The sequence below is a fragment of the Mustelus asterias genome, chromosome 18 (assembly GCF_964213995.1).
Source record: "Mustelus asterias chromosome 18, sMusAst1.hap1.1, whole genome shotgun sequence".
Lineage (NCBI taxonomy): Eukaryota > Metazoa > Chordata > Chondrichthyes > Carcharhiniformes > Triakidae > Mustelus > Mustelus asterias.
Genome location: NC_135818.1, coordinates 56,686,521 through 56,712,312, shown reverse-complemented (window position 1 = coordinate 56,712,312; position 25,792 = coordinate 56,686,521). Strand labels below are relative to the sequence as shown.

The following is a 25,792-nucleotide window of genomic DNA, read 5'->3' as shown; positions in this document are numbered from 1 at the left end:
GTGAGAACTGGTGGCCTCTTAACTGAGACAGGACTCTGGGCTTAGCGCAGCTAAATAGGGACAAGCTGGAGCTGAAGCTATTGGCGCCTCCGCGGCTCAGGATGTGTTTGGGTACTGGCCCTGTCTAGCTGAACAGGGCTCTCATCGGGCCGAGATGGCTTGGGCTTCTCCTGTGCCAGTGATCAGTGATGGAGCGGACTGCTCCAGTTACTCAGCTGCTAGAACAAACAGTGAGGTGACCCAGGCAGTACAAAACCTAGTCAGCAGCAGCTTGCAGCTGCAGATGATGGGCACCGGGCCTCTGGCTCCTTCAGAATCAACTAGCAGTATTTGGTGGGCCAGAACAACCTGGACATCACCACTGCCTTGACCCCCAAGCCTGGAGGGGGAACGGCTGGCAGCAACAGAGAGCAGCTGCCGGCCCCATTGCGAAGACGAATAAGAGTCTGGCCCAGGTGACGAAGCAGCTGGAGGAAAGGGATGGTGGCAAAAAAGCGGCAAAGCAATCAGTGTCCAAAGGCTGGGCAGGTGGCTCCGGAAAGAGGGCAATGAACTGGCGGCAGGAGGTAATCCGGCTGCTGGGCAGGAAGGTGAGGAGGTGGCAGCAACTGAGCGAAACCGAGGGAACAACTGGGCAGATAGCAAAGGGGCAAAATGGTGAAGAATGAAAAATAAATCAAAAAAACTCCCCATAGCAATCCACTTTAAATGTCACACGCCAACTGCTGAACAAATAATCTTCTGGTTAAGTTGCTGGCCGGACATTTTGTTTTCCAACGCAAGGAATAAAACACCAATCATAGAGAGGAATTCCAACAATTTTTCTTATTGGCATCTTTTACATTTTGAAAATGTTATGTGAAAGTTGAATGGATAATTGTAATGATACTTCTAAGACCGAGGATAAAATCTTAGGGCATCAGTGTTCCGTGATGTAGCGGTTCGGATCCACTGCCCTACACCATGTGCTCTTATTTCATGTGGTAACCTCTGATGTGGCATCTCATCAAATGCCTTTTAGAAATGGAAGTATCCCAGAGCTGATGGCTGTAGCTGCCTGGGTCAATGGTATAAAATTATAAGAACATAAGAATATAAGAAATAGGAGCAGGAGTAGGCCATCTAGCCCCTTGAGCCTGCCCCGCCATTCAATAAGATCATGGTTGATCTGAAGTGGATCAGTTCCACTTACCCGCCTGATCCCTATAACCCCTAATTCCCTTACCGATCAGGAATCCATCTATCCGTGATTTAAACATATTCAACGAGGTAGCCTCCACCACTTCAGTGGGCAGAGAATTCCAGAGATTCACCACCCTCTTGAGAGAAGAAGTTCCTCCTCAACGCTGTCCTCAACTGACCCCCCTTTATTTTGAGGCTGTGCCCTCTAGTTCTAGCTTCCTTTCTAACTGGAAAGAATCTCTCCACCTCTACCTTATCCAGCCCCTTCATTATCTTATAGGTCTCTATAAGATCCCCCCTCAGCCTTCTAAATTCCAACGAGTACAAACCCAATCTGCTCAGTCTGTCCTCATAATCAACACCCCTCATCTCTGGTCTCAACCTGGTGAACCTTCTCTGCACTCCCTCCAAGGCCAATATATCCTTCCGCAAATAAGGGGACCAATACTGCACACAGTATTCCAGCTGTGGCCTCACCAATGTCCTGTATAGATGCAGCAAGACATCTCTGCTTTTATATTCTATCCCCCTTGCGATATAGGCCAACATCCCATTTGCCTTCTTGATCACCTGTTGCACCTGCAGACTGGGTTTTTGCGTCTCATGCACAAGGACCCCCAGGTCCCTTTGCACAGTAGCATGTTGTAATTTTTTTCCATTTAGATAATAATCCAATTTGCTATTATTTCCTCCAAAGTGAATAACCTCACATTTGTCAACATTATACTCCATCTGCCAGATCCTCGCCACGCACTCAGCCTGTCCAAATCTCTCTGCAAACCTTCTACACCCTCCACACGATTTACTTTTCCACTTATCTTTGTATCGTCTGCAAACTTTGTTACCCTACACTCTGTCCCCTCCTCCAGATCGTCTATATAAATGGTAAATAGTTGAGGCCCCAGTACCGATCCCTGCGGCACGCCACTAGTTACCATCTGCCAACCAGAAAAGCACCCATTTATTCCGACTCTCTGCTTCCTGTCGGATAGCCAATCCCCAATCCACGCTAACCCCCTACCCCCAACTCCGTGTGACCCAATCTTCTTCAGCAACCTTTTGTGAGGCACCTTATCAAATGCCTTTTGGAAATCCAAAAACACCGCATCCACCGGTTCCCCTCCGTCAACCGCACTAGTCACATCTTCATAAAAATCCAACAAGTTCGCCAAGCACGACTTTCCCCTCATGAATCCATGCTGCGTCTGCTTAATTGAACCATTCTTATCCAGATGGCCTGCTATTTCTTCTTTAATGATGGATTCCAGCATTTTCCCAACTACAGACGTTAAGCTAACCGGCCTGTAGTTATCCGCCTTTTGTCTATTTCCTTTTTTAAACAGCGGCGTAACATTAGCCAAGTTTGTACTTAGTATCTCAGTTAAGCCTGGATGTATATTAAATTGTAGATTGGTTATAGTACGGAAAGAGGCCATTTGGTCTTCATGTCTGTACCACCTCTCTGTAAGAACATCTTGTGTAGTCCTACTCCTCTGCCCTTTTCCTGTAGTCTTGCATTTTTTTATTTCAATACAAGTAAAAATAACAGGCAATATTGTGACAACGTTACCTATTGATTTTATTGGAGCAGGGCAAGATAATATGACCAGCTCCAAAGATTTTATTATGTAACATGACTCTAATGCAGTTTCTTGTCTTGCGCACGAGACTAAATCACACTCTATCTATCAGTACCTCCCGTGTCATGATTTTTGAGTTAGTCTGCAGCCTTTGCTGATTTCCGGACCATACCCAGGATTCCTCCTCTCAATCATTGGTCAACAGCATTGGCTACAACATCCCCCTTGAAAATGCAGGTATGCACTGCCCATGACTCCCTTCATGACCCAACTATGCATCCATGTTTGGAAAATGTGGATTGGTCCTCCACAACACATTGCAATCCACACACTTCAATTTTAAAAAAAGACAAAAAATGAAATGCGACTAAAATAGAACAGATGTTCCTCCCAACACTTAAATGGATGAACTGCTTTTGTTACTGACTGTTTTTATCTGATTACTGATGTATGTCATTTATTTAAATCCAGTTTCGCCATCAAGTTGAGTTTGAGGTCACTGTTAAAATTGATTCCACCACACCTCTTAGTAATAGTTACACTTCTGTCTTTATCCAAATGGACGAGTTGTCCAAACACTGGGCTGATTTCTGCCTTGCTCCTTTTATAGCAATCAGAGGAAATAATTAAATTGTTTCAATCATTGGAACTGGAGCCTTACAGTTTAAAAGAAAAGATGTACTGCATCACTGTGTACCTTAAATTACCATTGGATTTGTATTGTTAATAGCTGTCATTTTTGTCATGTTTTATGAAGAAAATTGAATATTTACCCATAGTAATGACATTGAAATTTTTTTAAGGTTAACCATTTAAAAATTTGCTCGTTCTGTTAATATCTGATCTTGTAGGCTCAACTATAATTGTGAGGGAAACTACTTTGATGCCAAATATCCATGGACTTCCAGCTCTCATCTGTATGATATTTGCTCCAGTCGTGGAACTAAGGTACATGTGAAATAGCAAAAGAGATTAGCTGTATGAAATGTCTATTCCTTTTTGCATTTTGTTTCTGTCATCTGAGCTCATGCATTCTCTCTTGAACCAGAACAGCAAATAGAGCCACTTCTCAAATGCAGCTATCAGTAGTGTTTGATAATTAGCTATGTGAAGATGCAATTTGTTTGACATGACAAATATTGAAGTTAAAATTGCATGATAGTGGGAACACTTAAAAAAATTTTTTTTTTACTCCATCCTTAAAGTTACAAAGCCAATGATCAGAATGGACCTGGCAAACCCAAATCCATTCCTTGCTTGCTCCAAAAATCAAATTCAAAATCCAATCACATCCAATTCATGGTCCCATAAGAGAGAAGAGTAAGATCCAAGCTGACAAGCTAAGGCATTGCATGTCATGTGACGCTTGGTCTAAAAGGCTGAGAAGCATTTTTTATTTGTTTATATCCAATTCAAAGTCTCAGCAAGCGAGACATTCTCGATCCAAGCTGACAAGACAGGCTCACCATTTCCTGTCCTGGGCTAGATCTACATGATCCAAGCTGATTGGAGCAAGCATTGCACCTCCTCCAAGGCTTGATCTCATTTGCATCTTAGCCAAAAGGCCTCGATGTTGCTTTTAAAAATTGCTTCAAATGAAGCCTTAGTGTAATCTCGTGACTTCAACCAAGTGCAGGACAACAAAACTTGATCTTAGCCAAAAGGCTGAGCAGCATTTGTACTGCTCAAGGCTTCGGCTATTATTACTGGTGAATTACTATTTTGCTATTTCAGATATCCTAGATCAGTCCCACTCCCTTCTTTGATGTAGTGACTGCAGAATGAAATTTAAAAACCCAAGCTAAATACAATGGATGCTGGAAATAATCTGCAGGTCAGGCACCATCTCTGGAGCGAGAAACAGATTTAATCTTTCGGTCGATGACTTTTTTTGAGGAAAGAGTTAGACGTAACAGGGCACAATTGTTTCATTTTTTAAAAACAGGGCACATACTCTTTCAATTAAGATTTGTCTATAGGGTGAGGTGAGAGAGCTACTTGAAGGTTACTCTTGGTTCTTCTCTTCACCAGTCACAATAAACATAGTAACATAACTGGTTACAATTTTGGGGCTAGAGTGATTATGGCTGGGTTGTTTTGGAAATATATTGCTCGTTATCCTTGCCAGTGTTGACCATTGTATGTTCTATTTTTCTGTAGGACTGATAGACTGAGAAAACGTTATATTGGTGCTCTGTGTGGCCTGGGGTGGAATCCAATAACCAATATCCCTCTGTTGGAAGAACATGATCTGGAAGTTGTATTTGATGTGCATTTTGATGTAAATGATATTTTGGAGGTAGTGTAATATTACTGTCTGATCTACGAAGAAACTTAACCTTATTCTCCACCTAATTCCAATTAAAATGTTTTTAACTATTAATTGAAGGACAGTCCCATGGCTACTGGATACATAATTTTAAATTTAGATTATATTTAGTCTTTGGTGCAGTTAAACCTCTGGTGACTTCTGTTGTAGGTAAATAATACCTCTGAGACTAGTCGTGAGTCAAAGTGCAGTGGTTTATTTTCACAATTGTGGGAGAAGTCCGATCCCTATCCCATATTCCAAGTTATAACAGGGTGTGCTTCGTGTTCAGAACTACTCCTCCAGTTTCATGGTTGATTCACTCCTTTGCATATTCATGTAACACATTTATGGCAGTATAATAATTCCCAGCATTAAACACGCACTACCTTATGTAGATTTCTGTTAGATGTTTGACTTTGTCTATAAATTACTGCAAGTCTTATAACACACAGATCCATCCTGTCTGGGACAGAATGGGTCAAGCCTCTGCTTGTTGCAGCAGAGGGGCGGAGGAGTAAGTTCACTCAGATGAACATCATCACTTCAAATACGCAGGAATATTTCTTTCCATTTATCTTTTCATTGTCAGTTCTATCAAGAATACATTTTCAAATTTACCAAAAACCTGATCCAGATAATCAATTTATTTTTATCACTTTTAAGTATCCCTATTAAATTAAGACTTTTACACTTTCTTACAGACTCTCCGGTTTAAGGTCAACATGTGCATGATTAATTATTTCGACAGCTCTGCCTTCGTAACCAACACAGGCAGATGCAAGATCGAATCTACTGTGTGCCTTAACTCTCCTTACAACTTTTCAGATGTAATGTAGTGCTACTTTTCCAACATCCCTCAAATCTCTGTCCGATGCACTATCGTAAAATTTCAACTGGGGAGAGTAATTTATTAAACTCGCCCACAGAGAAGCAGTTCACTTTGATTGGCTATACCCTATTACACCACATGAGGCTCTCGATCGCACAGTTACATTCTCTCTCTCTCTCTCTGTGATCTGTACACAGCCTGCTTGTTTCTTTTAACCCTTTACTCCCCTCTTTGGTCTATCACGCTTCAGACTAACCAATTTAACCTGATTTGAGTCCCTTCTGTCTTTGCAGCGGCACTGGCGCTGGTGGCTGTTATATTCATCGGGGCAATGACAGCTACCTTAGATTTCTGGTGATTATCTACACTGGGTAGATTCCACCAATCCTCCTGTATTGGTATTTTGGAACAACCTTGGCAAGCCAGATACCTCCGGTTTTTTATCTTTCCTTTGTTCGGCTTGCCGTTCTAATCTTTTTTCCTCGGTCTTGTCTTTCCTTTCCAAGTCTCTCTTGTTCTGCTCTATCTCTTTTGTCCTTCTCATACTTCTCACATTCCCACTTCAACATTACCCAAGTTTTAGGGTTCCCTCATTATCACATACACCTACCCTCTCCTACGTGCATTATTCCCCTCTTAACTGTTTTGTTGTGGTAATTCTGCTCCAGTTAGTGGAAGCATTCCCTAATACCTTCTGAATCTCTGCTTTAAACTGAGTGAAGGGTGCCTGTTGGGCATCTATCTCTGATGTTAGGGCGACTACATGTGTCCACCGTCCCCCACTATAATCCTGTGCTGGAGGAGCGGTGGTTCCACCTGCTACCTGCCTCCACTTATCCATTGGACAGGCTGCCCTGACCAGCTGGTGTTCGTCTCTCAGGTGTAATTGGTGTCCTACCCAGATTGTACCTAATTCTTCCCAGAATTTAGTGTTTGCGCTTCTAGGTTGTAATTTACCCAGAGAAGCCATTATTTGCTGTCTCTCACCTGGGGTGAAAGGTTTATAATTTGCCTTTGGCTGCGCATCTACTGGCGCTAAGTTGTGTTCTAGCGCTTCCCACTCCACCTGGAGGAGGGGTTGGCCCCTGTTGTGTGGACTCATAAGGAGGTAGAGGAACAGTTTCCCCTCTCCATTGCTTTTCTTCTAACACATGATTTTGTTTCTGCAGTTCCCTTACTCTGGATTCTAACTCTCTAATCCTTTCTTTATTTTGACTCCACCTTTTAGTAGAGGCGACCACTTGCTCAATTAGTCCAGCTAACTGATATATGAATAATACTTCTATCTTCTTTGTCTTGTTTCTCTTTAGTAGGCAGGGGTCTGCTGTCTGTTAATTTCTTTTACATAGATCATTTTATTCGTTAAGGGTAGGTCAGGGTTAGATATGGAGGCTCCCGTGTCCACCAGCATTTCACATTGTCTGCCTCCTAGTGCAGACATGTAGATTCTACCCTCCTTTCTGCCCAGGCGTGCGGGGGCTGCCTCACATCAGTTTCCTCCCTCCTCGGTAAGGGGAGGAGTTGACTCGGTCTACCGTGTTTGCTCCAACAGGTGGCCTCAGTGTGGCCAACCTTATTGCAAAACAGGCAGGGAGGAGCCTTCCTACTACCCCCCTTCGGAGCTCTACAGTCTCTGGCGAAGTGACCCAGTTTCCCACAAGTATAGCACGCACCCTTTGGTTTAGCTCCTCCACTGTTTGTACTAACATTTTCCTGTTTTATTCGTGGGTATGATTTCTCATCTGGTCCATCTCTAATTCCAGATGCCCATTCTACTAATACATCTGGGTATTGAGAACTCCCATTTTAAGGATTTTATTTGTGTGCTGGCCATTAAAATGGTGGAGGGGCTCGCCACGATGGGGTGTAGTTTCAGGTGTACTTTATTTAAAGCTGTATAATTAAAACATTAAAGCAAACAACAACAAACATCCACGCAGCCACTTTGTTGAACACACACAGACACACATGGAAGCTTCCGACATTTTAATTTTTGCTTTGTCATCAGCCCATTTCTTACCCGAGACTGAGACCTGTTCAATTAATCCGGCCAATTGGTGAACTAAGAGAACTCCAATTTTCCTAGTTCCGTCTTTCTTTTCCTTTTCCCACCATTTTCGTTGTTGGTCTAGTGCGTGGTCTAAATCCCACCCCCCTTTTATCATCTGTTTAATGAGTTTCTCCCTTTCAATCATATATTTGTTTATTAGGGATCCTGGGGGTCCCCACTGTCCTTGTCCTGCCATAACACTGATAAGTTTATACTCACCACCTGGAGTCTTCTATTCTCCCTTCTTGCTCTGCCTCTCCTAGGTGTTCTTATCCGAGTTCGGTGATACCTGTCAGGGGTGATCAGATCCCTCCGTACCACCACTTGTACTATATATTCGTTAAGCCAACTTTTACATGAAGGCTTTTCCTTCCACTCCGGCGATCACTCAGACAGTCTCTCTTTTACTCACGTCTGAACATCACACTCCAGGCGTCTTTCTCCAGTCTCTACACACACTTCAGGTTCCTGACCTTTGCGTGGGGGGGCTACCCCTCTTAACAACCGGTCTAAGGCTGGGGTTAGAGACAGATGCCTCCGTTGTCCGTATGTGTTCAGTTCAGATGTCTTTCACTCTTACACTCTCCCAAATCACACATTCTCATCACAGATGATTACCCACTGTAGGTTGACCCACCCTGTTTAAAATTCGGTAATCTATTCCGGTGTCCCGGTCGTGGCCATTCGACCGGACCCGTAAACAGATCCCGGGTTTTGGCACCAATTGTAGGTAAATAATACCTCTGAGACTAGTTGTGAGTCAAAGTACAGTGGTTTATTTTCACAATTGTGGGAGAAGTCCGATCCCTAATGCGGTCTCCAGACTTCTCATCGAATACAGGTTAAGAACAGATATTTATACTCCCCCAATCACGTCCGCAGGTTCCCAGGTCCCGCAGGTTCCCAAGCTGTGGCTTGTCCTCCATCGTGTGAACCTTGCTGCCTTGGCGGTTTCTTCATGGTTGTCTCAAGGCCGCGACTGTTGTTGCTCTTCGTGAACACCTGTGGTGTGTTTAACGAACATACAAGGTTACAGTCTTGCACAAACAAGTTAACTGGCATACGGAGGTGCAGGGGTCTATACAACAATTTATGTATGTTCGTAGGTACCTGTATAATGTCTATCGGTAAGGATAAATAATATATAATGAATATATATGAATCTATTACTATACGATCACAGAAGGCCTGGATGTAGGCTCCACTGTTACACAGTAGTACATAATATTAAAGAACACAAAATGGCTACTAGCTGGGTTAGCCACATTGCTGAACACAATTCACAGCTGGGAAAATCATAAGCTTGTATACAAGAGCAAGGACAGCTGCTTCTCTTATCTGTTTGGATACACGAAAACAAGTTCTACAGACACGAAAACAAGTTTCTACAATGCTTCTCACAAATCTCAAGTATTACAAACTTCATTAACCCGTTCCCGTCTTCACTTCCATTTGAATATGAATGCACACAAATTAAAGATTCAAAATCTCCAAATATTTTTAGGATCTTGATTTTTCATTTAGGTACGATACGAAAGCTAGTTAGAAAGAAGATAGTTTGGTAGTGGCACTTTCCTGTTGTCGTCATCAATAAACACCAGCAATTAAAATAGTCTTTAATATATGCCATATTCACTTCATATGTCATAATCTTTGCATTTAAAAAAGTATTTTTTAACAAACACAAAGGGAGGCATACACGATTAAATGAACATCAACAGATGTTAGTGATAGATGATCAAAAGGTATAAATTGTAATATCTTTTGGCAATGGGTTCATATGTAGTTTCATAAAATAATGCTGGAGTTGGAACAGGTAGAAGTTAATTTTACCGCATGTAAGCAATGCCACATAACAGTGCCTTGAAGGTGAGTCTTTCATTAATTCTATTCTGTTCATTGCATTACAGATTTGCTAATTTACATTTGTTTTTGGCAAATGTTGTAAAGGAAGTGGAATTTATGACTACAAAGATGTTAAAACTATTTCATCTGTGATGTAGAAAGGTGAATTTTTTAACAAGCAAGTGTTTTCAGATTTAAATTGTTGTATTGCCCTCAGAACTCATGAAAAAACCTAAAGATTGTTTTCCATGAGAACTAAACTTCACACTGACATCACAAGTGAACTCTGTGGTTCAAGAACCAGTTTGGTATGATTCAGATGGGCACAATCATCTTGACGTGACACAGTTGTTGAATTATTTTTTTTGCATTAAACTTTTGTTAGATTTCTGTTCTCCAAGAAACTGGCAGTTACCCTATAATGTTCATTTTTCTTAAAGGGTCGAGATTAGTCAGTTCTTTCGGACATTTTCTCAAGTTCATGTTTTGGTAGAAGAAAATGAAATTTGGCCGGCCAGCCTAGCTTTGCCTTTGATAGCATTCAGCGAAGTATTATCAATCTCTCAAATGCTGAGAAGTGATGTTACGATTCTTGTGTTCTTTAGATCAATCTGCTCCGGAGCACTATAAACGAGTTAGTTTGTGATGGACTACTGCGTTCAGGAAGTCATGAGAAAATACGCAAATTGCAAAATGAAGCTCGACAGAGGTTGATAGAGTAAGGCCGCTGGAAGTGCTATAATTTCTTTTGCTGATAATACCTAGGTAGCCTGTTGTGTATTCAATTTAAGATGATCTGCTTTTGTACCGAGCATTTGTAAATTGGATAAAAAATGTTTGAGTTACCTTAAGAGAAGGCAAGTTTAACAACTACACCTAACCAAATTTCAGAAGACTGAAATGTTGTTTAACAAATAGAATACTTTGGAAGAAGTCTATCAGTACAACATGTGATCAAGTTCTTAACAAAATACCCATTGTCTAAAAGTAACATCCAAGATTAAGGATGCATCTGAAAGCTAATGAATGTACATTTACCCTTTTTCAGTACGTCAACTCAGTTGCACAACTTGTTAACAGTCAGGAGAGGGGGAATGGGAGAAGAAAGAGCAGCTACCAGAGTGGAGTTTGGAGAGAGATGAGTTGAATAGGGACGTGAGAGAAGGTGATGGGGAAGAGGAAGGAGACAGAGTGAAATGGAACAGAAGAAACTTTAGGGTGGAGAAGAGGAGTGGAGGAAAAGGGACTATGGAGTATTAGGAAGGACCATACAGGGAGAGAAAATGAAGAGGTTAAATTTGACAATGAGGATGATTGATAATTGCTCTCAGAATGGGGTCGAGTGGGTGGGGTTGATTGCTATGCAATAACTTTTGGAAGGAAAGGAAATGACACACGTTTCTGCTTTCCAGCAAGGTATAATGCACTAGAATTCTTTCTTTCATAATGCTTTGTTTGGCGGGGGGGGGTCATCACAGCAGATGGTAGAATTCTGAATTCAAATCAATAAAAATATGGAACTAAAAGTCTAATGATGATGATGAAACCATTGTCGATTGTCCTTTAGGGAAATAAACCTGCCGTCCTTACCTGGTCTGGCCTACGTGTGACTCCAGAGTCACAACATGTGGTTGATTTTTAAATGCCCTAGCAAGTCATTCAATTGTATCAAACCACTGGAAAGTCAATAAGGTTAATGAGAGTCAGTGAAATTAAATGCACCATCCAACAGTTCTAGGCACTGTAAATTACAATGGCAAACTCAGCCCTGTCAACCCTACAAAATTGGGAGAGCTGTGCACTGACTAGTCAAGCAACACCCTGATATAGTCATACACGCGGAATCATCACCACTGTCCCACCAGGCAGCACAGTAGTATACAGTTGGCAGGGAGTTTCCCTGGGTGTCCTCAACATTGACTTGGATCCCATGAAGTCTTCTGGTATCAGGTCACACGTGGGCAAAGAAACTTTTGTTGAATATCAGCCACTCCCCTCAGCTGATAAATCAGTCCTATCACCATGTTGAACATACTTGGAGGAAGCACTGGTGGCAAAGGTGCAGAATGTGCTCTGGGTGGGGAATTTAAATGTCCATTCCCAAGAGGCTCATAGCACCACTACGGACTGAGCTGGCCAAGTTCTAAAGAACATAGCTGCTAGACTGGAACTGCAGTAGGTGGTGAGGAATCCAACAAGAGGGAAAAACATACTTGACCTTACCCTCACCAAGCCACCTGCCGCAGATACCTCTGTCCATGACAATATCAGTAGGAATGGCCATTTCACAGTCCTTGTGGAGCCGAAGTTCTGTCTTCATGTTGAGGATACCTTCCCTTATACCGTGTGAAGCTAATGTGCTAAAAGTAGTTGTTTTCGGACAGATCTGGCAACTCAACTTCGGACAGATTCTGGTCACCTCATTACAGGAAAGATGTTGAAGCCATTGAAAGGGTGCAGAGGAGATTTACAAGGATGTTGCCTGGATTGGGGGGCATGCCTTATGAGGATAGGTTGAGGGAGCTTGGTCTCTTCTCCCTGGAGAGACGAAGGATGAGAGGTGACCTGATAGAGGTTTACAAGATGTTGAGAGGTCTGGATAGGGTAGACTCTCAGAGGCTATTTCCAAGGGCTGAAATGGTTGCTACGAGAGGACACAGGTTTAAGGTGCTGGGGGGTAGGTACAGAGGAGATGTCAGGGGTAAGTTTTTCACTCAGAGGGTGGTGGGTGAGTGGAATCGGCTGACGTCGGTGGTGGTGGAGGCAAACTCGTTGGGGTCTTTTAAGAGACTTCTGGATGAGTACATGGGATTTAATGGGATTGAGGGCTATAGATAGGCCTAGAGGTAGGGATATGATCAGCGCAACTTGTGGGCCGAAGGGCCTGTTTGTGCTGTGGCTTTCTATGTTCAACTAGGCAACCGTGAGGCTCCTGTGGGTCGTCAGCAGCAGCAGAATTGTTCTTGACCACGGCCTGTAACCTCATGGCCTAGCATATTCTCCACTCTTATCATTACCACCAAGCCAAGGAGTCAACCCATGTTCATTTGCAGGAACACAAGTGAGGAGCAGGAATACCTAAAAATGAGCTATCAACCTGGCAAAGCTACAAATACAATTGACAAGAGCTCAGCGATTTCACAACCAACAAATCATATTGAAGCTCTGTGGACCTGCCACATCAAGTTGCGAATGGTGATGGACAGTACTGAAGGAGGAAGCTTCCTAAATATCTCCGTCCTCAATGTTGGGGAAGCCCAGACATCAGTGCAAAAGTTGAAGCTAAAGCATTTGTATCAATTTTCAGCTAACTGCTGAGTGGATGATCCATCTCAGTCTCCTTCATAGGTCCCCACCCTCAAAGATGCCAGTCTTCAGCCAATTCGATTCACTCCATGTGATAACAAGGGATGCTGAAGGCACTGGAAAATATGGGTCCTGACAATATTCTGGCAATCGTACTGAAGACTGGTGCTTCAGAACTTGCCATACCCATAACCAAGCTCTTCGAATACAGCTACAACATGGTATTTCCCTGGCAATATGGAAAATTGCCCAGGTACATCCTGTACACCAAATGCAGGACAAATCCAACAAGGCCAAATTACTGTCCCATAAGTCCATTTTTGATCATCAATAAAGCGATAGAAGGGGTCATCAACAGTGTTATCAAGCAGCACTTGCTTAGCAATATTCAGCTTACTGACTCCGGCCTAGCCATTGCCATGGGGAATGCACCAGAAGAGTTTTCCTCAACCTTTTGTTTGAATTCAATAAAGGCCAGTGTAGAGTGGCACAATGGTTAGCACTGTTCCCTCACTGCGAGGGACCTGGGTTTGATTCTGGTCACTGTCTGTGTGCAAACTACACACATTCTCCCTGTGTCTGTGTGGGTTTTGTCCGTGTGTTCAGGTTTCTTCCCACAGTCCAAAGATGTGTGGGTTAGGTGAATTGGTTATGCTAAGTTGCCCCTTAGTGTCAGGGTAAATACGTGGGGTTATGGGGATACGGCCTAGGTGGGATTGTGGTCGGTGCAGGCTCGAAGGGCCGAATGGCCTCCTTCTGCACTGTAGGGATTCAATGATTCTATGACTCTGCTTGAAGTATTACAATTATTCGTAGCAACGCCTCGAGCGACCAAAGTCCACTTGCCAACCAATTAGCACCCCTTTGGTCATATAGTATAAATTGTTGTTCCCTTTGAAATTTGATATTATTCTTTCCTGATGAGTGCAAGATGAAAATTTTCGATAGCATGTCTCCTTTTTTAGCAATACACAAGTTCAGTACTAGTAAGCGACTATTTGATTTTTGGTCATTTTGGTTCCAATGAATGTGGGAAGAGTATTTTAGCCAATTCTACTATGCTGGTCAGTGTTTAAAGTTGGTGCTCTGTTCCATTGCCAAGGATGGCGTTCTTTACAAGGGTTGATCCTGTGGGGCCAGTGCTATGAATTTTGCAATAAATGGTAACGTATTCCTGAGGGCTTACCTTGAGGCAGCTCGTTAGTTTAGGCAGCATCCTGCTATTACTGATATGTTTACAGTATCACCTACTGATGCCATACCAATGGAATGGAATGATTAGCTCTTAATTTTGGTCTGTTCACAGAATATTTACTGGGAAGAAACCAAGAGAAAGTATTACGCCACAATACTCTGAAAGGCCATACCAGTGGAATCAGGTAGATGTGTTTTCATGCTTGCAGTATAATCCTAAAATGCTGCTGCATCATAACCTACATACGCTTATTAAGATTTTTCAATTCACAGTTGTGCCGATTCTAATTTAACTTCGCCAAAACTGATTTTTTACTGCCTTGCTAAATCTTGGCTGAGCAGTCGGGGCAGTGATAAAGAAATGTAGGGACCTCTTCCACTTGATGCATAAGAAGGGGGCCCAAGAGAAAATCATCCTCCTTTACCAAAATTGACCTTATTTGCAGTCCAGTGAGAACTCTAATTGGACTGAGACCAGAAATTATTGTAACCCCTTTGTCTTTCTTTTACCATGATATGTCTTCAGGAGAGCAAAGGGAAGATGACTTGAATCACAACAAAATTAATCCTCCCAAAACCAAGAAGAAAGGGGAAGCCGGCCAAACTTCATATCACAACTTTCAACCTCTGAGGGCTCATGGAGTTGGGGGTAGCATTTTAACATAGGTAGAGGATTGGTTAACAGGTAGAAAGCATAAACGGGCCTTTTCCAAGTCGGCTAGCAGTGAAGAGTGGAGTTCTGCAAGGGTCAATGCTGGGGCCTCGGTTATTTACTGTTTATATTAAGGTTAAGTGAGTGGGCAGCTAGATTTTTTTCTTTGATTTTTCTCATGGAAGGTGGGTGCCACTGACGAGGTCAGCATATGATGCCCATTCCTAATTGCTCTTGAACTGAGAGGTTTGCAGAGCCACATTAGGGGGCAGGTAAGAGTCAACCATATTACTGTGTGTCTGGAGTCACATGTAGGCTAGGCCAGGTAAAGATGGCAGATTTCTTGAACCAATGAGTTTTTCTGACAGTCAATGATCGTTTCATGGTTACTATAAGTGATGGCTAGCTTTATGTTCCAGATTTATTAATTCAATTTACGTTTCACCAACTGCCATGGTGGGATTTGAACCTGTGTCCCCAGAGGATTAACCTCTGCCTCTGGTCACCGTGTCACTAGTCCAGTGACATTACCACTAAGCCACTATCTCCCTCATTGATGGCAGATGGAGTATAATATATAAAAGGGAAGTGTAACATTATTCACCTTGATCGTATGAAAAGAAAAGCAGAATATTTTTTAAAGCTGTTAAATTTGTAAGTGTTAACGTTCCAAGAGACTTTGATGTGCTTGTACAAGGAAAGTCAACAAAATTCTGAGGGAGATTGAAAGGTTAGACATTAAAAGATTGTTTCAGCTGGCTGGGGAGTCTAAAGCACAACGTGCAATCTCAGGATAAGGAGCCAATCATTTAGGACTGAAATGAGGAGAAATTGCTTCACTCAAAAGATTGTGAATCTTTGGAATTTTCTCCTTAGAGGGTGTGGATGGGAAAGACAAATCTTTGTCCTCACAGGGAATGAAAGGATATGAGGGGCAGGCGGATAAATGGAGTTGAAACCCAAGATTTGCCATGATCATATTGAATGATGGAGCAGACTCGACAGGACATGTGCTCTGCTCCTATTTCTTGTGTTTTTGTGTTGTCTGCATCAACATATTTCGAGCCTCCTAGTCACAATGGTGCAGACTCACATTGGCAAAATATTTACCCTATTGAACTATTAAAAGTGTTTCATTCCATAGTTTGATGTTGTATTGTACTTCATGCATATTATATTAGATTTCTTTGTGTGAAACCACCACGATGCCCCCTTTGATAATGTGTCATTCACATTATATAATTTAGTAATTGTTACGTGAACACTTGAATGGGTTGCCAAATATGCCTTTGTTGTTTTTGAGGGGATAAATTTTATTGTAGTTTAAATGTTATCTTCCCTCTCATTGCTTGAAGGCACCGAAACGTGAAAATGAGGGTACCATTTTGCATTGTAAATATAACTCGAAACATTTACACGATGAAATATTTTTTGGAATGCAGTGAATTGTTGTTACCGACTCTCCTTATGCTGTGTGTGGTTGTTTCTGAGAAGTGGGCAGCGGAAATTGGGTTGGTGATCCATAATGCAGGATCTTTGCCTCTTCTGCGTGCGCACATTCCCTGGGACATTCCTTATGTGGGCAAGCAATTAGTGTCAAGTTCAATACAATATCCCTCCTGTTATCTTGTGATTGTACTGGGTTTTTCAATGGCGGGGCTGGATCCACTGGCAAATTTTTGAAGGCGACACCTGAAAGATAATGAGATTTTAAAACTGCATATTTTAATCTGAATTTACAGAATTTAGTTTCACAAGAATGTCCTATTGCTCCAAGCAGTCTTGGAAGTCGAACTCAGTTACTTAGAAAGGTGTCCAGAAATGATGCCCTTGAAGAAACTGGTGTAAAATTAGGCTACCATTGATTTTCTAAATGGTTGAATTTGTTCAAGGTAGCATAAACATCTTAAATTGTGGAGCATGAAATGAATCTGACAAATAATATTGTACCATAATTATAATTCAAACACTATCAGAATCAACCAAAAGGAATGTGAGATGGGTGAATAAGAGTGGAGATGGATCAATAAATATGCAGCTTACATGTCTTTGTTTCTTTAGGTGGATCCAGGACTTCTCTTGAACCAGTCCAGGGAAGTAAACAAAATAGTTCTGTACCAATTACATTCCTTGGTGCTGCTGAATCCATAGACCATAATTTTAAGATGTGGCAGTTCTCAGTGTTGCTGAGATAGGAAGAAAAGATGGGACCAGTTAAACTAAAAAAAAATGAATAATGTTTGTTGTTATGTTCAGCTGAATATACCCTGTTTTGGACAATACTATTACAACTGATGGAACAAAAAATGCTCATTTGAAAATAAGATCCTGCAATTACTTAAATTCTGGGATGGAAGATACTTAAAAAGCAAGTTACTTCTTCAAAATTAGTAATATGGACCAAGTGCAGCCATACTTTTATATAGCAGTTAGCTTGGTTTTGACTTTGACTTTTTTGTTTTAAACTAATGCGTGATAATTTGTTAGTCTGCAAATTGGTATTGAAAACAGTTGCATGCTAATTAAGGCTAAAAATGATTACACTGGCAAAAGATGTGGGAAAAAAACTATTGGCGTTTAGCTTAGCGCTTCTATCTTTTATTTGATTTCTATGTTGGGTTGTCCAAAGAGTGGGCCATATTCTATTAGCCATAACAGTGCTGCAGAAAGCACACAAGACATAGCTTGCTCATTGTAGCATTATTTTGTTTAAAGTTGTTAATAAAGAAAGCATGTTTTGAGCCAGTAAATCATGTGTATGAATTTAAAATGCTCTGAAGTGCCAATATAGAATTAAATGTTTTGATCGAATACCCAAGTAAGATGGGAACAAGAAATGTTCATAATATCCCACAGAAATTCAGGCATAGCAAGGACCCTTAAAGAAATATTTGTTTCTCCACACCTGAATGTAACTGCAACAGTACCCACTCACACACACAAGAAAAGATATTTATAAAGGAGGTACCGTAAATCACCACAGTGCAAAAAGAGGCCATCCAACAAATCGAGTCTGCACCGACTATCTGAAGGAGCATCCCACCCAGGTCCTTTCTTCTGCCCTAATCCTGTGACCCTGTCACTTCGCACATTACCATGGCTAATCTGCCTAATTTATACATTCCTGGACACTAAGGGACAATTTAGCAAGGCCAATCCACCTAACCTGCAAATCTTTGGACTATGGGAGGAAACCCACACAGACACAGGGAGAACGTGCAAACTCCAGAAAGTCACCCAAAGTAGTATGCACGCAGGTTTTAGAGTACAAAAAGCTACTATTTCTCTTGTATAAAAGAAAAATACTGCAGATGCTGTAAGTCTGAAATTAAAAACAGGAAATCCTAGAAAAACATAGCAGATCTGATAGCATCTGTAGAGAGAGGAACAGAGTTAAAGTTTTGAGTCCGTATGACTCTTATAACATTTGTTCTGTTTCTCTCTCCACAGATGGTTGCTAGGGTTGCTGAATTTTTCTACCACTTCCTGTTTTTATTTCACTATTTATTGCCCTTGTCTTTTGAGATGATTCATTGAAGAAAATGGAGGTTGGAAATTTCTGGTGAAGAATTCAGTGGCTTACTCCTTGTAACCGTACATTTCTGGCTTTGCTCCAGCTGGAGTCAAGCCTCTATGGTAGATCTGGTTTGATACTAGAATTAAATAGCTAAAAGGCGAGCCCCACTTCTCCGTCTGCTGATAGATTCTCGGCAGAGTTCTTGATTTACAGCAGTGGTTCCCAAACTTTTTTCACTGGGCCGCACTTTCGGAATAAAAATTTGCTCGCGCCACACCGAATTTTTTATTGATAAGAAATAGATTCAAAAACAAAAAAAAAACAACTCCTAGCAGTGCTTGATTCATAACATAGAACACAACTAGTTTATAATATGATCATGGGACATCCAGAAAGTATAAAACAATGCAGCTACATAAAAACATGATTCATCCCCAAAATATACTTATAGACCAGCCTCTTACATATGTAACCTTAAGTAAGGATACAAACTCAATGAGAAGTGTGAGCTTGTTTTTGTCGGGTAATCTCATTTATATTAGGTCTAATTTGAGACAAACAAACTCTCATCTCCTCATCAACACAAAGAAGCCTTTCTCTTTTCTGTTCTTTGATATTTGTCAGAGCTGAAAACCCCTGTTCACAACAATATGTCGTGGAGAACTGTAGAAGAATAGCTAATGCTCTTGAAGAGATGTGTGGATACTGTTTCTGGTTCTATATCCAAAAAGAGTCCAGTGGCACACTCCCGTGTTTCATTTTCAAGGTGCGATCGCTCGAAATGCAGGCCATTTCCTCCTCCTCATCCAATGTCAGACCTGAACAGCTGGAATTCGCAAAGGGGTCTCTAACCCAGTCGAATTTTTCTGTAGACAACGATGGGAAGTAATGATCAATCTTTTCTTCCAGTGTTGCAAGATGTCCCTGTATAAGGCCGTACAATTCATTGCTTGTTTTAAAACTTTTTACCAGTGGGAACATTTCGAGGTTATGTTGCATCGCTCTTCCGAACCAGAGCTGAAGCTTTTTTTTGAATGCAGTTAGTTTGTCTGTAGTTGTGAGGATATTGTCATCGCGGCCTTGCATACTGGCATTGAGCACATTCAACCGGGAAAAGATATCGGCCAAATATGCCAGCTTTGCACACCAGTCATTGTCATCCAGTTGGTGGTACAATAGGTTCCCTTCTTGTTCCAAAAATTCTCTTAATTCGTTCTTCAGTTCCAACACCCGATTTAAAACTTTTCCGCGGGACATCCAGCGAACCTCCAAGTGCAGAATTAGGCATTGATGTTTTGATTCCATGTCTTTGCAGAGTTGAGCAAGTAACCGCGCTTTAGTGGTTTTGCTTTGATGAAGTTCACAATGCGCACAGTCTGATCTAGAACCAACTTCAAATCAGCTACAAGGGTCTTGGTGATTAATGCCTCTCTTTGTAAAAAAAAAAGTGGGTTGATATTACATCTGGATTTTTCTGTTTGATGAGTGCGGCCAAGCCTCTCACATTCCCTATCATACATGACGCTCCATCCGTACAAATTCCAATACAAGAATCTCATGAAATCTCAACTTTTTCCAAATACTCAGACAAGGTTTGGAAAATATCTTGTCCTCTGGTATGTTTTTCAAGTTCCTTGCAAAATAGAAACTGTGAGATTATTTCGTCATTGTGAATGAATCTGATATAGGCAAGCAACTGTGCTTTTCCACTAATGTCGGTCGATTCATCAACTTGAATGGCAAATTTAGAATTCTTCATACTTTTGGAAACACGCTTCTCAATATTAGCTGACATATCAACTATTCTTCTGCGAATTGTATTATCAGACAAAGGAATTTTCATAACTTCTCACTCAGCATCATCACCAAAGTTTTCACAATCAAGCTGCAGGCAGGCTGAATCAATGTTTCAGCTATTGTATGTGGTTTTGTCTGTTGAGCAATCAATTCAGCCACTTGGTAAGATACAACCTGCATCTTATCTGAGAATGTCATTCATTTTTCGAAATATGATCGTTGGCATTTCTGCTGTTCCAAAAGCCTTTCAAAATATTCAACATCCTTGTTTGCCAGATTTCCATGTTTTGACAACAGATGTTTTTTCATCTTGCTTGGGACCATATTGGAATTGGAAAGCTTCTCACCACAGATCAAACACATAGGCCGTGGTACGTTTTCATCTCCAGTCCATGTGAAACCGAGACTCCGATAACTCCATATATTGTCGACAAACTTTCTTTTTTGGAGGTTTGCTTGGGCCTGCTACTGATGTAGAATTAAATGACTCTTCTTCAGCACTCTGTTCGAACGGCGATTCTGGATCACAACGTGGACTCGGATTGTCCTCAGCATCACTTGATGCTCTTGCTCTCACTTTGGAAAAATATTTATCCATTTTTAAATGTTTCTTTGATTGATTGTCCTTGAATCTTTCTGCCACACTTGCCATCCTCTCTCGCCGCACCAGTGTGGCACGTTGCACCCTTTGGGAACCACTGATTTACAGGATGGGATTACTTCCCTCTGTGGTTTCTTTGTCTGATGTGGAGATGCCGGCATTGGACTGGGGTAAGCACAGTAAGAAGTCTCACAACACCAGGTTAAAGTCCAACAGGTTTATTTGGGAGCACAAGCTTTCGGAGAGTCACTCCTTCAGGTGAGTGAGGAGTTGTGTTCACAAACAGGGCATCTATAGACACAAACTCAATTTACAAGATAATGGTTGGAATGTGAGTCTTTACGGGTAATCAAGTCTTAAAGGTACAGACAATGTGAGTGGAGAGAGGGTTAAGCACAGGTTAAAGAGATGTGTACTGTCTCCAGCCATGTCAGTTAGTGAGATTTTGCAAGCCCAGGCAAGTTGTGGGGGTTACAGATAGTGTGACATGAACCCAAGATCCCGGTCTAAACCTGTTGGACTTTAACCTGGTGGTGTGAGACTTCTTACTGTGCTTACCCCAGTCCAATGCCAGCATCTCGACATCATCGTTAGAATGGACACACGATGGAGTTTGAATCTCGCCCATTTGAATCTCCTTGTAAGAGAATAGTTTTTCTTCACACCCGTTCTGTGGAATTTCATTCTGTAGCCACTAAGTCTAGGTGGTCATTGTGCATAAGTTTCAGTTGGCATTTAGACAATAGTACCTGTTAAATCCACAAAAAGATCTGTTGCATTTTTCATGTCTTAAAGATGTGTTCCGAAAGGTAATTTACATCAACCCTGGGAAGTTTTATGTATATTTGCAGACAACGAGGAAGGTCATTTGGTCCCCTTGACTCCATCTTGTTACAACTCACATTTTGCATTGTCCACATCTTTTTTGGAAGTGTTAATCTTTTATATATCCACAAATACACCTACATGGATGTGACAGTCAGTAATGCAGAATAACTTGGCTCTTTGGAACAGCATGACTAACTTTTCCAGAAAAGGTAGGGGACATTCTGCAAAGATGGCAGCGAGGACAGAGGAGGCAGAAGGAGTCAAACTGGAAGGGAGTGGGGTTAGGGGAGGATAATTCTCATCACCAGCATCTCCCAACAACCCTCATGCATATACACACATACACAAGTTAGTCACCCATGGAGATGAGTAATCCCTTTGAGTCTGAAGTCTGACAACACTGGGAGATCAGCTGAACATCAATATTAATGTTACACTTTGCTCCTTTATAGTCGAATTTGATGAAGGCAGAAGACAAAGGAAAACTTTAAATCACAGCACCCTCAGCAGGAATGCCAGGAACAATATAGGAAACTTTATGGAGCCCACAAGAGCAAGAAAAACAGTTTGCTTAAGAGTGATGTGAGATCTCATGGGTTGAGATGCGAAGATAAAGTCAGCGGCATGTTGTGTCCCACGCTAGCCTGTGGTGGAGTCATACTTGTTATACATTTTCATACCATGAAAACTCCTTAGCGTAATTTTTTAAAATTATATCCAGCCGTTAGTTTATATTTAGTGGTACCTGAGAACCTTGTGGCATCCGGTTCATGTTTGTTATAAGGTGGCATGCACCAGTCGGCTTTTTGCAGTTGTGAACAAGGTCAATGGATTTCTTTGTTTATCTCTTAGTGTCATAAGTAGGCTTACATTAACACTGCAATGAAGTTACTGTGAAAATCCCCCAGTAGCCACACTCCGGTGCCTGTTCAGGTACACTGAGGGAGAACTTAGTATGGCCAGTGCACCTAACCAGCACGTCTTTCGGAATGTGGAAGGAAACCAGACGCCGCACAGACAGAGACCCAAGCCGGGAATTGAACCCGGGTCCCTGGAGGTATGGGACTTGACGATGAGTCAGAGGTGGGGGGTGGGTGAAGTGGCTTGGGGATGTGGAAGAGGTACCAAAGGTCAGAGGGTGGGGTTCAGGGACTTGAAGAGAAATGGGTGGGGCCTAGAGTCCATGAAAGGTTTGGGCGGAGGGGTGGAATAGTGAAAGTAAGAAAATGAGAGACCTAGAGGGTGAGGTCAGTAGTGTCCAAATGTGGGTTCATCTCGCAGTGTTGACTGGTAGCGTCCTTAGAGGGCTTGAGTTCATCTACAAGGTGAACTCAAGCAGCCTCCCATCCATTGACTCTGTCTACACTTCCTGCTGCCTCGGCAAAGCAGTCAGCATAATTAAGGACGCCACGCACCCCGGACATTCTCTCTCCTTCCTTCCTTCCTGAGGTCACGTACCAACTGACTCAAGAACACCCTCTTCCCTGTTGCTGTCAGACTTTTGAATGGACTTTGCAGTAAGTTGATTTTTCTCTACACACTAGCTATGACTGTAACACTACATTCTGTACTCTCTTGTTTCCTTCTCTATGAACGATATGTTTTGTCTGTATAGTGTGCAAGAACGGATGCTTTTCATTGTAATTAATGTATGTGACAATAATAAATCAAATCAAGGTTTCAGTTATTCTCTACATAGTCTCAGACAATGGCCTTTGCAATGCATGGAAGGGAGGGCCAGCTGAGCCTGCAGGTTCAGCCATGTCCCACAGAATGGCAAGTACAACACTGGATGCTAATATGAACATTCAGTTAAGAGTGAACAAAAAAACCCACATTGTTTCTTTCACAATAAAGGAAATGTCCCTCCATCCCTGTGACCATCAATGCATATTAAGGTGAGGCAAGCCAGTTCCTTTGGTTCTCTAACTAAACTAATCTTCACAAATAACAATGATATACATGTAAATAAAGTGCAACCCAAGTCGTGAAATATTTACACGTGAAATTTAATTTTTAAAAACACATATGCCACTTTCTCAAGTTTATATTACTGGCAATGGAGTTAGGCAGGAATGTTTTGGCTGTGATGCAGGGCCTCTGTTGAATCAGGGCGCTCTTTTATAGGCCACCCGTAGTTGCACCATTGTCAGCAGATGACTGTTTCACCACAGAAAAGTTTTTGCAGGCACGGAATCACACGCGTCTCTCGTGGCACTTAAAATTTTAATTATAATCATGTGGGAATGGGGTGGGGGGGATGGTGTAAGCAAGAAAGCAAACGTGGTGCATTTCTCCAGTACCATCAAAGGCATGTCACAGGCAAAATTCCACCCAGAGAGTTGTTCAGCCAATAGTGCAATTAGTTAGAGCTCGTGCTAGATGGATGGGAGAGACAGCATGTAGAATGATAATGCAGACATGTGTTGCAGGGCCCAAGATCAGGGAGCCTAACATAAAGAGAATTATTGGAGGCATTAGCAGAAAATGAACAATTTTTTAGATACCAGTTGGAATTTTGTTTTGAGAATTGGTGTTTTGTTGTTAATTGTATTTACGGTGTAATATTGTGGAGTGGCTATGAAATCAACATGGTGATTCAAGACAATCGTAGCTACTTAATCACTTATTTTGCTATTTCTGAGGCAGTCTGTTGGTCATTATTATGTCCTATGATATACCAAAAAAGATTTTTAATCATAGTTATATAGTTAGCATTTATATTTGTTTCAAAGATTAAATAATGGTAATCATGCGAAGTGTAATTTGTAGTAAGCAAACTATCATACATGGTGTATTTAACAATATTTGTGCACAACTGTAAATATAAAAATTGATTACAGGTGACTCAAAAAAGGGTATGAAAGAGTATTAAACGGATACAAGTTGTTTGGAAAATATAGGGGAGGAAAGAAAGGAAGAGGTGTACAAGTTATGGATTGAGAACATGAATGTTGTGGAGATATAGAGGGGTCAGGAATAAAATCTATTTGGTTAAGCCAAAAATAAATAGGGGAATTGAGTACAAATGCAAGGACTTTGTGATAAAATACATAAACCACGATGTTGGTCTCAACTGGAGTATTGTGTCCAGTAGTGGGTGCTCACGTTTTAGGAAGGATGGTGAAGGCATAAGAAAGGGTAAAGAAAAGATTCATGAGAATGATTCCAGGGATGAGGAACTTCAACCATGTGGATGGATAGGAGAAGCTGGGGTATGCTGACGTGTTCTTCTTGGAGAAGAGAATGTTAAGAGAAGATTTGATACAGGTTTTCAAAATCATGAGGGAGCAGCACCAAATTGATGTCCAAGTTTGGAGCTGGATGGTAAGCTGTGATCCAGAAACTGTTTTGGAAGGCAGTCTCAGGAGGATACACTTCTAGAGGTAAATAAAAACAGAAAATGCATTTTCTGTTTTTGTTTCAGATTCCAGCATCTGCAGTATTTTGTCTTTACACTTCTAGAGGTATTGCGGTGGTACTGAGGAGCCAGGCAGATGTTATTTAGAAATGATGACAGGGCAAAAAGACGGCAAAGTTGGAGGTCACTAAAATCTGGAGAAATTACGAAATGGGCTTTAACCAAGAAACCATACTGTATCTGAAACTGAAAAACCGGCACGCAAGTTAAGAGATAAGCCCCTAGCAGCAGAGGGAGGGGATTGCTGTTAGACAAACTTTTTTTAATTTCAAAAATATACTTTATTCATAAATATTCTGAAATAAACCATTGCAAAACAACATTTCCAATCATTACAAACAGTGCAAAAAAAATCAGTCATTTACAATACATTATGGTGCTCAGTTACAAGATATTACATTCATTGCAGTTCAGTCCTTCAAACTCTATACATTCATCACATTTCACTGTGCTGTTGTTTTTACAGATTAGGACACAGTTACACAGCCCGAGGGTTTTCTACAGTTATTGGCCCCTCGGTCTGTTGATTGAAAGCCTTAAACGGTGGCCTTTCCCCATTGTGCCTTTGCGGCGGCTGCCTTCAGCTTGAGAGCGTCCCTCAGCACATAGTCCTGGACCTTGGAATGTGCCAGTCTGCAACACTTAATCAGTTATCATATATTAAACTGATGATAACAGA

At 41.5% G+C, this 25,792-nt stretch overlaps 1 protein-coding gene across 1 annotated transcript in view; it reads left to right on the top strand.

Annotated features, from left to right (window-relative positions):
- Positions 1–17,690, top strand: part of tdrd9 (tudor domain containing 9) — a 135,736-nt gene extending 118,046 nt beyond the window's left edge. Inside the window, exons 31-35 of the mRNA XM_078233120.1 lie at positions 3,614–3,710; positions 4,923–5,061; positions 10,403–10,515; positions 14,410–14,482; positions 17,011–17,690. Of these exons, the coding sequence (XP_078089246.1) occupies positions 3,614–3,710; positions 4,923–5,061; positions 10,403–10,515; positions 14,410–14,482; positions 17,011–17,100 (512 nt within the window). The 3' untranslated portion in view covers positions 17,101–17,690. The remainder of the gene's footprint in view (positions 1–3,613; positions 3,711–4,922; positions 5,062–10,402; positions 10,516–14,409; positions 14,483–17,010) is intronic.
- The last annotated feature ends 8,102 nt before the right edge of the window (positions 17,691–25,792 follow it).